The 18,733-nt window shown below is 42.2% G+C and overlaps 1 protein-coding gene across 3 annotated transcripts in view; it reads left to right on the forward strand.

Annotated features, from left to right (window-relative positions):
* Nucleotides 1–18,733, forward strand: part of PI4KB (phosphatidylinositol 4-kinase beta) — a 57,237-nt gene that overhangs the window by 10,559 nt on the left and 27,945 nt on the right. For 2 of the 3 annotated variants that reach the window (XM_037882633.2, XM_037882634.2), the window contains exon 2: nucleotides 2,213–3,182. The exons of the other annotated variant lie outside the window; for it this stretch is intronic. In XM_037882633.2, coding sequence (XP_037738561.1) covers nucleotides 2,241–3,182 — 942 coding nt within the window. In that variant the 5' untranslated portion in view covers nucleotides 2,213–2,240. The remainder of the gene's footprint in view (nucleotides 1–2,212; nucleotides 3,183–18,733) is intronic. 3 annotated transcript variants of the gene reach the window in all.

The following is an 18,733-nucleotide window of genomic DNA, read 5'->3' on the forward strand; positions in this document are numbered from 1 at the left end:
ACTTCATTTACCCAGAAGTTAGAACTAAAGCAGTTCTTCGGTTAGAAGAGAAAATCTTCATTTTACAGAAATAGAGAAGTTAATGGCTAAGCATCGCTATATTACTCGTATTCAATTCCAGTATTTGAAAAGAAACTCTTGGATATTTTTGCTGATTAATTCATTCCTCCTCTCTCATCATGGCAAGCTGAGGACAACAAGATAGGAATGTAAATGAGAAGAGGATGGTCCAGTTGTTAGGGTACTAGCCTAGGACTTGGAGACCTGCATTCAAGTCCCTGGTCTGCCCCAGACTTCCTCTGTGACTTTAAGGGTCACTTAGCTTCTCTGTACCTCAGTTCCCTATCTGTAAAATGAGAAGACAAGTTCTTCTCTACCTTGCGGGTGTTGAGGATAAATGCAGACTGTGAGACTGAACTCAGATACAAGGGGACCTATTAAGTACCTTAGATAGAAAATCTTCCCAACAGCCATGGGATGTGAGTAGATATTCCCATTACACAGATGGGGAAATGGAGATACAGAAAGTTCTCCCGATGCTAATGGTGCAGCACTGGATCTCTCTTTCATCCCTTAGACTTGGGAAAATTCAGACTGCTATATCCTTTTGAACAGATCCCCAAAATCTTTTTTATTTACGTACTGTTATCATTATAGTTTTTTTATTATTATTATTTTCTCTGGAGTCTGGACCTTGACTATATCTTGACCAAGAAATTTGGGCCTTGACAAAAAATAGACTACCTGCCTTAGATGTTGAGCTTTGGTTGGACAGTTACAGTAAAGAATCTGCCTTATGAAAATTAACTTAAGGCACTCATTAATTTGTTTCAGGATTATTTTCTGACTCTACAAATAGCAATGGCTTTTTTCTTAAAGGTGGGTGGGGAAGAAGAAGAATAGATCTTTTGGCAGCATGTGGAAGTAGCCATGTGATTGGTTGCCCGCACGTGGTTTATGTCATGGATTAGCAGATAAACATGGTATTCACTCTTAGAAATAAATACATAAACCAAGTAATTAAATTAGCAGGGAAGTCTCTTGTCCTAGGCCATGTGCCGTGCCAGTAAGGATTTTGTAGGCTGTAAATATGGAGTTGGGGTCAGATTGGGAATGAAAACTGTTCAGTGATCTCTTTCCACAGCAAATAATTCTACTGGGTTTGGAAGTGACTGTGAGAGAGCGGGAAATAGGAATCCTACTGAAATACTTATGCATTTGAAAAAGGTGGTGGTGTTGTATGGTGATTGTGAATTATCTTCCTGTACAGAAAAGCAAGGAAAGAAAAGTGGTCAGAACTGCAATAACAAACTTTTATTGAGAGGAATGTCAGTTTAAAAAAAGATATTTCCACTTGGCACTGGGTTTCCTTATTTCTGGCTGACCATAGTAGGATATGTTGTTGCAGTTATGATTGAGATGACAAAAGTAGGAAGTGTTTCCAGCTTTGGTTTTAGCTTTATTTTTTTAAAAAAAAAGTAATATTAAAAATGAGTGTGAATTGTAGGGGGGCGGGGCATAGCCCAGACATCTGAGTATGGGGCTTGGAGCAGGAATTCTTGTTCTGATTGTAGTTCTTGCACGTCAAGTAGTCTCTATTTCTCAATGTAATAAAGGGATAACACTTACCTACCTCCCAGGAGTGGCAGGCGACTTAACTTTCAAAGTGCTAGGTAAGCGCTACATATTAATCTGTCACAAGGGGAAATTAAAATGATAAAAGCAGAGCCGGGAGGGATTTATTACATTCTAGTTATGAACAAAGCACATTGGATACACCCAGCTTGGCGTATAAAGCCATAATCCCATTAATGGCTACATAACCTTGCAAAATTCCTTTAGTGTGAGGTATAAAGAGTTTCCTGGTTATTTTCTTTTGCTTTTTGCAAATCAAGGCTGGGTAGAAAGGGCCTTGAGAAGTAGTCTAAAGGCCAAATGTGATCTATTTTAAGATAAGCCTCACTGCTGTAAATTGTGCATATACTAGAGGTTTTCCCTATTGTTGTTGCACCAATGTGCATGCCATTCCTATGCAGACAAGACCCTAGTCAAAAAATGTTCACACCAGATTGCCTCAACTTTAAATATCTTCTGAGGTACATCCCAAAAAGAGTGCACCAAGTAGGCTCTGCAGCAGGTTAATAGGCAGATGATCTCTCTCCCCTTCCCAAAATGGTGCTATTGACTACCTTTCACATTGCTTTCATTTCAGCTTTGAAGCGTGCAGACCTGCCACTGCTATGGGTGACGCTATTGTAGACGCAGCCCCTGGGACAGTGTTGGATCAGTCATCCGGCCCAGTGCTGCAGGGAAATGGAGGGACTCCTCTCAGCGTCATCAGAGAAGGCATTGGAGAGTTGGCGGTTATCGACCCTGAGGTGGCGAAGAAAGCCTGTGAAGAGGTCCTGGAGAAGGTCAAGCTGATGCATGGGGTCTCCTCAGACAGCGTGGCTAAATCGGATGATGGCAACGAAACGGAGAGTGCTCCACGGACCAACCTGGAACTAGCCAATGGAGATGTCGGAGATGGCTGTGAAATCAAATGCTTGGATGACCCAGCCGGCGCGCCTTCCAGGATCCAGGAGGAGGACGAGACCATGGCCAACACAGTGAAAAGCGCCCGGAGGCGGCAAAAGAACAACTCAGCTAAGCAGTCCTGGCTGCTCCGGCTCTTTGAATCCAAACTCTTTGATATCTCCATGGCCATTTCATACTTGTACAATTCAAAGGAGCCAGGGGTACAAGCTTATATTGGAAATAGGTTGTTTTGCTTTAGGAACGAGGATGTGGACTTCTACCTGCCACAGCTTCTAAACATGTACATCCATATGGATGAAGATGTTGGCGATGCTATCAAACCCTACATTGTGCACCGCTGTCGGCAAAGCATCAACTTTTCCCTCCAGTGTGCTCTGCTGCTGGGCGCCTACTCCTCAGACATGCACATCTCAACTCAGCGACACTCCCGTGGGACCAAGCTGCGGAAGCTCATCCTCTCTGATGAGTTGAAGCCAGCTCACAAAAAGAGGGAGCTGCCGTCTCTGAGCCCGGCGCCCGACATGGGGTTGTCACCTTCCAAAAGGACTCACCAGCGGTCCAAGTCGGACGCCACAGCTAGCATCAGCCTGAGCAGCAATCTGAAACGGACCGCCAGCAATCCCAAAGTCGAGAGTGAGGATGAGGTAATGTTGGAGTCTCTTTTGTCTGTGAAGCGTGTGTCCACAACAGGATATGTGCCTTTGGGCCTCATCTCATAACTCTTTCTCTGCTAGAGATTTTTATATTAACCAGTGCAAATGATGTAAATTTCATTTATTTTTTTCCCCCAAGAAAAGTGGCATTATGTGCTATAGCCATGGCTGGAAAACGTAGAGCCCATTCGTGCAGGAACTCTCTACTGTAATAAAAGAAAATACTTTGCACTTCTTCTCTAATGCCTTTTCTCTGAGGGTCCTACAGGTGCCTTTACAAAGATAGGTGAGTATTGTTCCCCCACTTTACTGATGGGGAAGCTAGGAAAGGAAGGATGACCTTATGGTTAAGGTAGTGGACTGGGATTCAGGAGCTCTGGGTTCAGTTTCTAAGCCACAGATTTCCTGTATCACAATTTAATCTTCATCTTCATTTTCCTGTCTGTACAAAGGGAGACAACTGTTTCCTACCTTAAAAGATTCTGGGAAAGATAAACTCCTTATTGTTTGAAATGTTCCAATTCAACAAGAATGGGCACATCTAAGTAGGTAGCTAAGTTACATGGTGATTTAGTGCTAGAGTTAAGAATAGAACCCAGGCTCCTATTCCCCAGCTCTGAGCCTGAGCTAGGCTTGCTCCTGTAAAGGAAGGAAGTGCCCTGTACATTTAGCAGATATATACAGAAATGCTTTGCGCCCACTAGTTATAGCTACTGTAGGTGGTCTCATGACCATTGTTCATAGGAATGAGTCTCTCAATGATCAGTCTTTTCGCTAATAAATTCGGTAATAAATATGATCAGCACATCTGTAAAATACAACTGGAGTTTTTGTTTTGAATTGGTGCGTTAGGGCTTGCTATTGGTTACCCTGGGAGCTCATCCTGGGAGGGACATTGGTGTGAAATTGCAGTCTTGATGCAAAGCACAGAATGAATATTTCAAGCCTCTGCTGAACTTTCGTTCCCCGTCTCTGTCATTTGCATCAAGGAAGGAGTTGCAGAGAGATTCAGAACAGAGGGTTGTTAATATCCAAGACTGGTGGGAATTCACCTGTAGATGAATGCATCAGGCAGGGGAAGGGAAGGCCCCCGATTTCAGCACACAGTGGCTGCCCCTCATAGTCACCTCTGAGGAGGATTCCATCGAGGTATTAAAAAATAATCCTGTGCAAAACAAAACAGCCTCTGTGCAGATAAGCCCAGACAACTCCACCAGGTCTAGTCCCCATTAACTGTCCAAAACGAATGTCTGATGCAAATGCCCTTGCTTTTGAGAAGAGAGCCATGGCATTTTTATACTGGCTGACTTTCTTGTTCCACAAATTGCCTGTTGTAATGAGACCTCCTTTTAATCGGTCCTCCTTTTCTTCCCAGCCATAAAGCAGAGGGAACCCAAACTGTGTTATGCTGGGAGGGTTGGGCTGTATGTGAGGCAATGTCAATTTGCAGTGTCTAGTGTTAATGCAGTTTAATGCTAAGCAGCATTAAATAAGGACTAAATCAAACTTGCATGCACACGTACATTTTCCCATGTCATACTTCTTCCAGACCTGAATGGCACTCTCAGGCCTTGTGACTAGCTGGATGACACTGGTTATTTTTAAGTGTAGAAAAGTTATGCATGTAGACATGGATTTTGTATAGCCTTTTCAATCATATTGTTGCCTCTACAGAGTGCTTTATCTGTTTGCCAGATACTGTGTTTATTTCTGATGCTTGAGCTACATTTCTTACAAAAGGAATCTAGACTCCCCTACATCCATTTCACAGGTCTGGCAGATAGTCTTTCAGAACAAAAGGATAAAGCTGTACCCTTGGTTTTTGAGGGAGGGAAAGGAAAGGAAAAATCTGGTAATCTGAGCTTTATTACATTGCTTTCAAATGACCTTGATGCTTTCTCCACATGTTCTTTTGGAAACCAAGGTAATGAGTAGTGCAGGTCTTATTTCCAGTACTACAGTGTTAGAGGGTGAGAGGACAGGGAATTGAGGTGTTAAGAGTGCAGATCTGTGAGCTGTGCTCAACAAATTGGAGAGAAGCAATGCATCACTTCCTCTGTCTTAACTCAAGCAGTTGAAATACTCTCTTGGGGTAGCGAATCATCTAACCAAAAGGGATGGTTTAGCTGGCAGAGAATTAGGGTTGATACACCTATACATTACTCCACAGGTTCAAATCACAGCAGGGCTGACTCAGCCCTTGGTCTTTCCAAGACAGATAAATTTAATTCCATGCAGCTTTCTCTGGGTGTATGCCTGTTTTTCAAGGTCTCCTCTGAATAATAGACAACCAAGTTGCTCTCTGCTCTGTCTAGACACTAAAGATCTTGTGGTTGTTTCTGTAACAGCAGGGAGTTTAGCTGACATCCTTTGCTAATGATCCCCATCCCCTCTGTTATGCAGTGCCAGAGGGGGCTGTGTAATTCTTGTATGTATAGAACTTGAGAAAGCTTTTTTGTGAGCCTTTAAGAAAGAGGCTCTTCAGAAACATGAAGTATTAATTATGTCAGCTGAACACAGCCTGGCTGATAAGTAGTTAAAAATGTCCTGTTTTCCCAACCCTGCGAATTCGCATGTCATGAGCCAAGGGGAAGGCACCATGTGGGTAGGGTAAGTGAATGTTTCATGTCCCTGACAGTTCACTGTTTGGTAGAAAACAGCTGGCTGACAGAAAGCAGGACACGTGGAGGTCTCCTTAGCTCATACTGGCTGCAGCTGCTCATATAATGGAAACTGAAGCTTTCATCTATAATTTATGTAAAGCTGCACTGAGAAGAGTTTCTCTTGGCAATGTTTAAAACATATTTCGGTCCAGAGGCCACGCAAGCCTTTTAAATGGTGTATGGCAGTGGAGGAGGCCTCCGCTATCCAGGCTCTTTAAAAACTTTCCCCGCTTCAGAGCGTTCAAGAGGCTGGTTAAGATCGTCCGTTTGCTGTTTAAATTCCTCGAAACATCGTCTTATGTTAAAACAGCTAAACTCCTGTGAAAACACACTCTTCTGCAGACTGTCAGATAGTCTTAAGAGGCAGCTATTTAATGCTAAGTAATTCTCAGTCACTCCACCTTTGCACTTGGAACAGTGTCTGCGTGTGGGGGCTAAGGTGTCTCTAAACCTTTTTTCACACACACACCCCCCACCCCCGGTATTCTGGGGCCATGCAGAGCCCTGCCCTTTGGGTGCAAATATGCTCTAACGTAATGCTGTGCTTTCCTTGGCTCCTGGGAAGCTGAGAATAGCCGTAGTGCAGTGCACTCCAACTAGATTCTCAACGTACGTTGGTGCAGGGTCCCTTTAGAGCCCTGTGCAGAGGGATCTCGGGGTTGTTTCCAGCCTCTTTGGGCCACTAGAACGGCATAGGGCATTAGCATCAATGAGTATTGGGCCCAGAGGCTCTAACTGCCCCAGTGAATTGCTGCTATTCTTAAGGTTCGGTTAGGATAATTTGATCAGTACTAAGTGCCTCCAGGCACTGACCAGGTGGATGAGCAGCAGAGGCAGCAAAGTCTCCACCAATAACGTGTCACTCTCCACTTCAGCCCTTGCTGGCCTCATTTAACTTGGTTATGAACCATAAGTAATATACTTTAATCATGCCCCAGGAGAAAGTTTCTCTACCTTTTTCTGACTCCTCAAAATTCTTTCTTTTTAGAGATTGCGGAATTTGATTATAAATTGAAAACTTGTTTCGGGATTAAGATTAAGTAAGTGGGTTACTGGCAAGGATCATGACTAAGCTTTCCTTCAACTCTGATTTTATTGACGATGCCCTCATCCAAACATCTGGTCTTACGCTGCATCATCCTGCCAGGGACATTCATTAAATAGTCAGATTTGTCTCGTTTTTAGACCTGTAAAAACCTCAGATGTGACCAGGCCAGGGATAAAGTATTGAACTTTCACCAGTTGGCCTATACTATTATCAGAACACTTCTGTAGCGCTATAAACTTACACTTGGCTTTACAAATATTTCTGACATGCTTGCATTTAAGTGAGACAAATTCAGGACCGCAGTTCAGGAGAGGCTGGGTATGGGGGGATGGAGTGGAGCGCCAGATTTCTGAGAAAAGTAAATCATTCCATTAGCTCTAATCTGGTCTAGGAGAATATTTAAACTAAAAACAATGGGAATTGACTAACTTCGGCACTAGGAAAAAGCCTGTCGGAATCAGGAAGAACTGAAACACTGAGCTAATTAATGTTATCTTGTGGTTTGAATAAGGATGAATCTTTAATTTAAAGATTATTATTGCCCCGCCATCCTTGTTTATGGACCCTTAAGTGAGACATACGTTCGTACTGCTTCTGGTTCACTCAAGCCTTTGTCAGTACCTTCAGTTCCGGATGAAGCTAGTCTGGTTTAAAGCAGGCATTAATACTTTTTTATTTTAAATGCCTTCCTTTTAGAACATAATCGGGAGGGATGTTAGTACAATCCGATCAGTTGCCAAGCAATCTGGTGCCAGCATGCTTCACGGGTCTGGCTAGTGCGGGTTGAATGAGAGATTGGGGTAGAGAGCACTTCTGGAGCTCAGAGGCATGGTGCTACAATCCAATTGGTAAACAAGGATGTAGGAGTTACCACAGTAACACTAGAGATAAGGGTTACCTGGATTTTTATGGTGAGACAATTGGCTTTCTTTACAGCGCTGTAATAAATCACCATTTCTGTCTGTCTTGGGATACTAAAGCACTTCTGTTTCTCATCTTAAGTGCAAGTCTCTGCCCCCTAATGTTCCATATAGATGAATGCCATGGTATCTTGTGAGCATGACAGATAGGGCTAGGGGGCCATGATGGAAAGCAGATGGGTCCTTTTGCTCCCTGGAATATAAACCACATACCCTGTTAATCAAGTGTCATAGTATCAAGAAATCCTGTAACTAGATCTTTGTTCCCTCTGTCTTCCCCTGCACTCCATCCCCCCCAAAAAGATTTTAGGAGGTTTGGTTCTTTAAAATATTTGATTTTATTAAAATGTTCTTTCCACTGAAGTTGAACAGGCATGCAAACAGTTTTGAGGTGCCTTCTAAACTAGAAGGTTGGGAATTTTCCAGCACTGTGACTTCCTCGTGCCTCTTTGCTGTTTAACCAGAACTCTCTTCCTTGTGGGAAAGACCTGCTTTCAAGTGTTCATTTATAGATACATGATTGTTTCACTTTGGGCCAGTTTGAGCTCTGGTGTAATATGTACAGCTCCTGTTGAAGGCAGTGGAATTACACCAGGGATGAATTTGGCCTTTCATGTGCTGCTATCTGAGACTGTAGCATTTTATTACCGCATACAACTCTTTCAGTTAAGATCTTCTTGTTCCAGTTGTCACGTCATGCTGCATAACCTCAGTAATAACCATACATGAGGTGCATTATTTCAAGTGCTCTTGCTTGTGTTTCTTTTTAATTCTTGCCAGGTTGTGCAGTCGAAACTGAACCTCATGAAAAGTTTTAATGGTATATGTTTTATCCTGTATTAGTTTCCCTTCAACGAGTGCATGGGCTTTTGTAGCAAAAAGCTGCAAGGGTGAAATGGATGGCATTGTCACTTTGAATCCTTGTGGCTCAGGGAACAGACTGAGTTGCTGTCATCTTCTCCGTTCCTGGAATCTTTTCCTCAGCTTTCCCTATCAAGGTATTTCTGATGCTTTCACCACCACGGGGACTCTAGGTTTGCCTGCTCACCAGCTCCAGTACTGTCTGTATGAGGACACTGGTTACAGTTACTTAGCGACCTTAATTTTCCACCTGAAGAACTTGAGACCTGGACACACGATAACTTGCTGTAACTTGATTCAGAAGCAGAAACAGAAGACAGTGGAATACTGTCCAGTGCTCCATTCATAGAAAATAGTCTGAAATGCCATTGCTGGGCACATGCAACCTATGAGATGTCTGAGAACATCCTGTAACATGAAGGATTCCTACAATCTTCCCAGCGAAGAAGCCATACGATACAGATGCCCTACAATTTCAGAGGTGTTGCTGTTATCTATCTCTTCACAATATATGTCTCTGTTGGAGTTTTCCATTGGGTACCGGCTACAAAAATTCTCTCAAACATCGTTCCATGCACCAGAGATGGATTCTCTGCTCCTTTTGCTTGAGGGGATTCTTCTTTCCCCTTTCTTTCCTTTGTCATGGTCATCACCGTCCTTCCTGTCACTTGAGTTTGCAGCTGTGATGTCTCTTTTTCTTCCTTTACGTCATGTCCAGAATTCCTCCCTTCCCCTTTATCCCTGCTGGAAATGGAGGTGCCAAGGCGGGGCCAGAAAGCAATGTGATACACCCTCTACAAACTCTGAACCTACTAACCAGTTCTCGGTGCCAAATGATGATTTACTGATGGGCAAATTGTCCAGGGTCTACAGCACCTATAAATCAGCCTTGTAAAATTCTACTTGCTGAGGATGAGTAACTGTCTTTGACAGAAAAATTATATATTGTCATAAAGAGTTGGCAAGTAAATTTTGTGCCTGGGCTGGAAAATGATCCCGGCAGTTTTGTTAGCACCAGAGTGCATTGTTGGTAGTGGAAAGAAATCTGTTTCTTTTGCATCACCCTATTTGCTGACAAGATCATTTCAGTCTATACTGAACACCATTTGGAAACCATGCTTGCTTATTCAGCCATGGCAATGGTTCTTGGAAACTCCAAGTCACAATTTAGGTCTAATTTTTTTTAAGGAAGCCCCCCCCCCCCCTCTTTTTCTCAGTTGAAACTTAAGGGATAAGTGTCTTGCAGTCTTTTCTGGCTCTGCAACCTATGTACAGGGAGATCTGCTTGCGCCATATCTGGGAGAAGAGTTGCTGTGGTGACAACTATTGGAATGATGTCACCATTCTGGGGCAGGGTAAAGAGAGGCTGTTGCTTGCTGACTCAGTGAATGTGTCAAGTTAACTGGGGGAGTAAGATCATGTTACCCAACAGTTTCCCCTGAATAGCAACAAGGTGGATTTGGGCAATTCTGTTGGTAAAACTGGTCTGCACAAAAGGTTCTGGACAGAGCTGACTGGAGTGAAGGTTAGAAATTCCTAAGAAACAGAGTCATAGTCTTTTGTACAAGGGTTTAGTGTTGTGTTGCAGACAGCAATTACTGTTTGCAAGTGGAAACCAGCACGTCTCATGTCAGTTGATTAAATTTCAAAAAGAGACAGGCCCCCAATGAGCCACAAGACAGGCAGCTAACCTGTCTTATGGCTCATTCAGGGCTTGTCTCTTATCGACCCCAGTTAAGGCTTTATATTTTTTTGGGAGGTGGGAAGTTTAAATTTAAAGTGAAGGAAGTCGTCTCATCTGCTGATGAGTTTCATTTCTTGGCTTTGTTTAAATAAAGAAAACAAGTTTTGTTTTCTCAAATCCCCACCATAAGTCTAATAGGATTTACTGTAAAGATGCAGAACATTCTCTTGAGTGTCCTTAGAATGAGGTTTGTTGCAAAGTAAAAAATGCTTCCCTGACAGTATGTAAACATATCTGCATCAGTTTCCTCGTGAACTTCCGTGTCACTGGAGCTGGCGAATACTTTGTGAATAGTATCAATGGTAGTGCTACATTAACTAGTTCCATAGCTGATGTCCTGCAGGTCCAGCCTGCTACTCTACAATATTTTGGTATAGGAGGCAATGATAGGGCTCAACTTTTGGTGACCTGCACACTGTGCTCGAAGAGAGGGGGCTGACAATGCTGTGCAGACAGTCCTCATTTTCAGCACCTCCTGATATTTCTACTTATCATTTATATATCATCTTTGTACTTCGAAAACACTGTACATACATTAATCCATACAGCTCCCCTCTGAATAGGTAAGTAAATGGACTCCATCTCTCAACAACTGTGCCAGTTCTCTTGATTTTGCTAGTCCAGGCTCCCAGCACAGCTCAGCCAATGCTCTGCTGTTTTGAGTTTGCAGAATCCACTGGGATTAAAGTTCTGATCTTCCACATTAGCTCTTCTAGTGTCCCACAATCCTGACCCTCTGCAACCCTCTTCCATTCCAGTCTGCTCTCTAAACTCCCAGCCCTTCCAGTGCACCTCACTCCTGATTTCCGCTAAGCTCTTTGAGAGAAGGACATTTTTTTTTGTTCTGAGTTTGTACAGTGGCTAGTACGATGGGATCCTATGAATCCTGGGCCCCATTGTAATACAAGTAATAAATAATCCGTCTATATCGCACCACTGAATTGTGATACTGCAAACTGAGCAGTGATTTTTTTTTTTTGAGGGGAGAGATGTGGACATAAATGACTAAGAACATAGCTACTTCTTTCAGAGATGAGTTCATACAGGGTCTTTTTTTGGAACGACAGTATGTTTTAATAAAACAATAACTTGGGCCTTGTCTAAAGTTACTAAGCAGTATTTTGTCTACAGTATCATGTGACATAATGAGAGAGCTCTTGTGATGAAGGACAGTGCTGCACTTTGTTAGGCTGTGCAAAAAAGAGATCCAACTGAAATTCCTCCTAGAATCTTTGTCATGGAGAATAGCAGCAAAGTAATCTTTTTGTATGGCTCATTCACTCCGTCGCGCCTGTCCCTCCTCCTCCTGCCACCCCCAAGATTTTAAAAACCAGAGAGCAAAAGGATTCTGATTTTTCATTCTAATTCAGTAAATTAAAACCATCTAATCTAAATGGAAATTTTTTTGTTAACTACAGACCTGCCCAAGCTCTTATTATGAACTGGGAGTCGATGGTTCTTGGGTCCTCACAGACTCTGCTCCTAATTTAGTTTGCTGCACATAAACAGAATGATTATGCTGGTTCAACTAGTAAGGTAAACATTTTAAGTAGAAGACTGCTAATTGAATAATAGTTAAGAATCTAGGCTGGCTGCCAAGACTAAGTATTGAAAACTAGAGCTTTTAAATGCCAGTTTCTCTGCAGCTGGTTAGAAACATTTCAGCTTGGTATGGCAAAGTAGCTCAGAGCTTTGGAGTAATACGAGTTTGAAACTAAATATGTAGGCATTTATATCAGTGTCTTAAGCAGCATTAGCAATATTTTAAGAAGTGGTGCTAGAGGGTTGTGTAAATACAAATCTCTCTGCACTTTGTATAAAAACTAATTCTCTAGAACAGTGGTGCTTTACCTTTACTGCAGCCTGCATCCCTTTGGTTCTCAAAATATGTTCTCGCACCCCTTATCAAAAATCGTTGAAGTAGGTCAGTTCTTTAAACCTAGATATATTTTTTTGTTTGTATATTACAGTAATCGTTAAATTTATAATGTTAATAAATACATAGGTTTGATGAAACAAAGTAGTTGTACTTACATGCCTGTGCTTAATTTGTGTTCGATGATTTGCCTTCTAAAAAAATCTGGCATGTCTCGCACCCCCAGAAAGGACATCTCGCACCCCTGGGGGGTGCATGCACCACAGGTTAAGAACTACTGCTCTAGAAGTATTCTGAATCTAAAACCTGCTTTTTATCAGTTGTAAACATTCTCTCCCTTTTCCCCCACCTTGCTGTCCTAGCATCCATAATCTGGTTCCCCGTCCCCTTTAAAAACAAAAGTACATTAGTTTTGCAATGCATCATAAACGTAACCTGGAGCTAGTACAACAATAAAGGTTATATGAAGAGTAAGGAAAGGGAGGAAGTGTGCCTTGGTGTTATGGTCCAGGAGACAGGCATGGGCAGGAGAACTCTGTTCTGTTCTGCTAGTGTCCGTGTGACCCTGGGCAGGTCATTCAGCTGCTCTGTGCCTCAGTTCCCCATCTGTAAATTGGGGGATGCACTTGGGGCCATGCCATGCACTTGGCTGGAGCGTTTGGCCACTACCATAATACAAATAATAATGGTCAGATGGCCACTTCCCTGAAGAGAAGAGTCTAATTGGGAAGAAGGTGTTAGAAGTACCTCTAGGGGTATCAAGTAAGATGACTTGGATACCTCGATTAGGTAGTGCACAGTTATAAATGTTGAGAGAGCCTTGCAGGAAGGATTCCTGAGAAGTGAAAGTGTCTTTTTAAATGAAACCAGGCATGTCCAGCTTTGTATGTTTTACAAAGATCACTTAAATTGTTTTTCACGGTCATGATGAGCTGTGTTCATTGGGTAGAAAACTTGTGCTGAGCATTATTCTTAAATTTTGTAAAGCTCTACAAGTGCGAGCCTGATGCTATAAAACCATAAGAAGTTCATTAAAAATAAACCTAGAATTTGATTTTGAGTCTCTCCTTGGTGCAGAGAGAAATATGTGGTGAAAATAAACAGGCAAAAGGCACTTTTAATGAATGGTCAAAGGCTGCAAGTGTCATGAATGTGCTGTGAACTTCAGATTTTTATGAGACAGTCTAGAGAATTTAAGGTTCATGGCTTCTTGTTGCCCTGGTGACAAATGTGGACATTTACTAATGGTTCACATGTGTCAAATCTATATCTCTGAGTTGCTAGGGCGAGGAGTTGGCTTTTGGCCTGCTTTAAACACACTCATTTTCCCACTGTTTTGTTTTCTAAAATAATTTCCTGGCAGGCTCCCTGAAGGTAGGCTGGCAGCACATTAGCACAAACAAAGTGAAACTGACCGATATTGAACTGAAGCATCCAGGAATAACTCTTTCACTGGTGGCTGAGCTGGCAATCTGTGAAGGGCAGAGAATTTCCCCTGCCTTTCTAAAAACAACGAGGAGTCCTTGTGGCACCTTAGAGACTAACAAATTTATTTGGGCATAAGCTTTCATGGGCTATAACGCACTTCATCAGATGCATGGAGTGGAAAATACAGTAGGCAGGTATAAATACACAGCACATGAAAAGATGGAGTTGCCTTACTGAGTGGGGGATCAGTGCTAATGAGGCCAATTCAATTAGGGTGGATGTGGCCCATTTCCAACAGTTGACAAGAAGGGGTGAATATCAACAGAGGGAAGATTACTTTTTGTAGTGCTAATGAGGCCAATTCAGCCGTGGTGGATGTGGCCCTGCCTTTCTCTGATGCCCCAAATGTGCCTGCCCTGCTAGAATCCACCATTGAGGAATGAACACACAGCTGGGATGTCAGATACAACTGTCAGTTCTGGTTTGGGTGCTTGCAATCTCAGTGCTCCTTTGTGTCCAGCGGATGCACCCAGGGAGAGATGAGAATGTTGTGAGCATGGGATATTTTCCTGCTAAGGTGCTGCTGAGCTGCAGGTGCCTCTTGTGAGCTTGTTTCACCTGCGCAATTAACCAGCGAGGTGAGAATGAAATCACTGAGACACATCATTGAAGGTTGTTCCTGGATTCCTCCTCTCATCTCCCAAGGTCCCCAGTGACTGTGGTAGAGGAAGTGCTGATTTCCTCCAGGCATGTTGATTTGGTTTGTTTGCGTTCAGGCTTTGTGGCAATGTTCACACCGTTTTGTTGTTGGGTTTGGGTTACTAAGAGGGTTTAGGCCTGTACCCCACTTTTACTTCCTTCCATCTCATGTTCAGCAGCCCTCTAGAACTGAAGAAGCAAATTGTACCATTTCCTCCCTGTTAAACACAGCTGAAAACATTAAAATTGAATGAGGGTAGGTGCTAAGACATTCTGAGCTTCTCAGGGTCACGCCTAAAGTTTGTAAGGTTAGCAAAAAGCTAAACATTGAATTCCACAGCAGTTTTAGTTATCTGCCATTCCTGTCCAAATGCACTAGATTCCCTGTACCTGTTGTGGTGCTTTGACTAAGGTCACAGCTTTGTGTCTCATTTCTAATGATACAAGCTAAGCCTTCCATAATCTTTAGTCAGCCAAATGAACCATCAGCCGTACCCTTCTATGCCCTTTGTTCATCAGTCTAGTCACTTGGTCCTTTACTTTCCATTTGATTGTTACACATTAACTTAACTTCATGATAAATTTTTGCCATGTGTGAAACCATCAACTGATACTTGTCCGTCTCCATAGGTAATTAGTGCTACAGGAATCCCATACTGCTTTCATTTCCATGGCTACCATTACACTGTGTCTTGGGGTTTTCAGCCTTCACACTAGTTTGGGGAGCAGAACCAGATCTTACTGGTGGCCTTGTAAACATGTTTTCTAACGCCTTCTCTGGAGGGGAAGATAAATCTATTAGTTTGTGCATTTACATATTTGATGCAGGCCGTCCTGTGGTTTATGTCGTCTGCTTGTCATACCAACATGAGCTGCAGAGATGTTCAGTGAAGGGCAATGGCTTAATTAAAAATAAAATGGAAACTGAACCTTTGAGGAAGTTGACTTGCACTGTGCAGTAGCTGTTCCTTCCCTGAACTAGCATTGGCTCATGTTTCTGTAAGATGTTGCAAACATCTGTTGCATCAGTAAATAAGTCAAATTACGGGACAGTGCAGGAGTGCTCAGACTGACTTTCTGCTCCATTCTGTACTGTGCTCAGGATCGTTGCTTTAAGGTTCTGCAACATGGCATGGCCTTGTAAGAGCAGCGATTGAAGTCAATGGATTGTATGACCTTTGTAATCCTGACTTGGGTCAAACAACCGTGGCAAGAAATAAGGTTCAGTTGTATCTTACCTTCACTCCCTTTTTATTACCCCACCCAAGTGTCGGCTCTTACTAACTTCCCACTCATGGACTATGCTCTGCCAACTCTGCCTTACCAAACCTGTCCCCACCCACTGGTGACTCTGTACCTTCTTTTGTCATGCTGCTCCCCAAAGTTGGGAAGAGAGCCCATTCTAGTACTCCAAGCGAGACTTGTTCTTCTCCTTCAAGCCTCTCCTAAATCTTCATCTCTTCTGGTAACCTTTCTATAGCTAACAGTTCAACCCTGCTCAGACTTCATATCATTTATCCATTCATTAAGCTCTCATTACACTTTCAAATATTTTTTAAAAATCTTGCAGCTAACAGAGCACAAGCCAAGCAAGGTGTGGCCACTCTGCTTTGTTTTGGCTATGTCGACTATAAGCTCTTCAAAGCAGGAAATTTGCTCTGTTATTTGTAAAAACCACGAGGTCTATACTAGGGGAACATATAAATAAGATTTTAAAAAGACTCCATGACCCACAGGTCTATATTAACAGAGCTCACATTGATTTGAGTTTCTTTTTGTCTGTATATGCGTGTATGTTTAATAGAAGCTGGAAATTGGCTGATAGATAATCTACACACTGTGCTGACAGTACACATGGTAAATTGGCTTTTCCATAAAACCAAAGGGTCAAACGTCTATCAAGTTTGGTTTTTAGAAGCACCTATTTGCCTGGATAGTTTAAAGAAGGCAGCAGGTAGCAACTGACTTATTGAATTCTGGCAGTGTGAGGTGATACTTTTATTACTATCATAGTTCAGTCTAAGCTAATAGAACCTGCTGATTTGTAGAGCTCAGGAATTTGCTCATTTCTTCAAGTGAATCGACTCTTAATTGCTTTCCTAGATAAGCATTAAATGGAATTGCCCTTTATTTCTATCCAATTCTTTCACCCTCTCCAAAGTTCATTAAATTAAATGAGTTGGATCAGATCCTCTGTGAATGTGCCTGTTAGAATAAGGTGCTTAGTTTAGCATGTCAGGAATCCTGGATGAGTCCCCAGGTTTCTAATCCTGAATACCAAGAGAATTGAGTTCCCTTCCTCCTTATGCAATCTTGGGCATCCCTTTTTTTTAGTCAGACTGGTTGAGTTTCCCTTCAGAGTTAGGAGATGTCTACATGGGAAAGTTATACTTGCATAAATGAAGGTGTCAATTTAAACAGATAGTTATACTGTTATAACCGCCCATATTCTTAATCCAGAATGAGAGTGGGTTTTTGTTTGTTTATTTTATGTCTCTTTGGAAGGGGTTTAACATAAACCAAAACAAGCGACTCTTATTCTAGAATAAGAGCTATAGCAGTTTATAATTAAACCGGTATAACTGGTAAAACGTTCCTGTGTAGATGAGTGCTACATTATGTCTGTCCATCAAAAGGAAGCTACCGGGATTTGTTAGAATAGCTCTTAATGCTAGGTAGTTACTAAATAAGAGTGTATGTGTATCCGATGAAGAGAGCTGTAGCTTACGAAAGCTTATGCTCAGATAAATTTGTTAGTCTCTAAGGTGCCACTACTACTACTTTTCTTTTTGTGTATATAAACTAATTGTTCAAAGAGAACCAAAGGGACCAGTATCTCCTTTCAGCCCAGTGGACTGGGAGTTGATATAGTAGAGAGCCTGACTTGGGGCTGTGAGAATTCAGATGTGGTTTGTAATTATCCAGTTAAAGTACAATTTGTATAAAAACACCTGTTAATTTATATTAAACATTTTTGGTCAAAGTATAGATTTTGTTTGAGCTTTAAAAATCCAGCTATGGGATTTACCCACACAACGCCCATTTGAAATTAGTGGGAGTTGTGTGTTTAAATCCTACTCAAAGGTTGAGGTTTCCAAAGCTGTCTTTAAAACAGCTTTGAAAAGCACTCATTTTAAATGGTTTCCAATGAGATCTAAATGTCTGGTCCTAGAATGTTGTGTGAGACTGTCAAGAGGAGGACTCCTGTTGGCTTTTTATTGCATTTCAGTGTACTTTAAAAACAATGGGACTGATGCTCATATAACCTAAAGCTCCTTGACGCTGCCACGGTGGCGTTAAAAGGGCTTTAGGATGGATGGGGAATCGGGTTCATTGTTTTTAATGACTTAAGGTAGCATTTTCAAAAGCATCTAACTGACTTAGCAGCCTAAGTCCCATTTTCCAAAGTGAAGTGAGACTTGCTCTTTGTAACAGCTTGTAGATTACACTGTAGTTTTCATTCTTTGAGTGAGGAAATGGGGTAGCTTGTAAACCGTGTAATGCAATCCCAGCTGCTGTTGGCATGGGACAGAAGAGGCTGGATGGGAATTGAGTTTGGATCTCTGGAGTGCTGGCCTGCTTTTCTTTCCTTTGTCTTTTACCCAGAAGTTTCTGAAACTCCACCATTCACCCTCTGAGTATGTCTGTAGTTGGCATATTTGCTTCAGTTTATATTTGGTTTAAAAAAAAATCACTTATTTAATTTTGGCCGGGATTAAGCAAGTATCGCCTTTAACAAGAAAAATTCCAAGCATCCCATCCGCTGACTCAACCATATTATAATTTTCATTCTCTTTGTTGACTCGTTCAGACTCTGTCTGTGTGTCTCAACCTGGGTCACAGTTGCTGGAGTTGGCCCATTGTGTGATAGAAGGAGTCCAGTGTTAAACTCTGCAACAAAGGTTATCACTGTAATGTGGAAGAAATGCACTTTATGGCCACAGCCCATGAACAGTCAGCTATTCATACTCCAGCCTGCTTAGTACAGCAGAAATATCTAATTAATATATAATCAGTCATTGTGCAGTTCAGTCACTACTGGTTTTCAAATTGGTAATGTATTTAAGTTGTGGATAACAAACGTTAGGGCTGCTTTACTGCAAAGAAACTATGGACCTAATCCTATGAGGTATGGGTGCATCTCAATGCCCGGTGGTCCTAATAGGGATCGAAGGATGTTCAGCGCCTTGCAGAACTGGGCAAAGCACGTTGCGGCTTTGCTTTAGAGGTGGGGATCCCGTTTTTCTGCTCAAAAGAAGGAGCATGACAGAATGGCATTTGACAGCCAATTGTAGTGTACTCC

Source organism: Chelonia mydas, chromosome 24, assembly GCF_015237465.2.
Source record: "Chelonia mydas isolate rCheMyd1 chromosome 24, rCheMyd1.pri.v2, whole genome shotgun sequence".
Classification (NCBI taxonomy): domain Eukaryota; kingdom Metazoa; phylum Chordata; order Testudines; family Cheloniidae; genus Chelonia; species Chelonia mydas.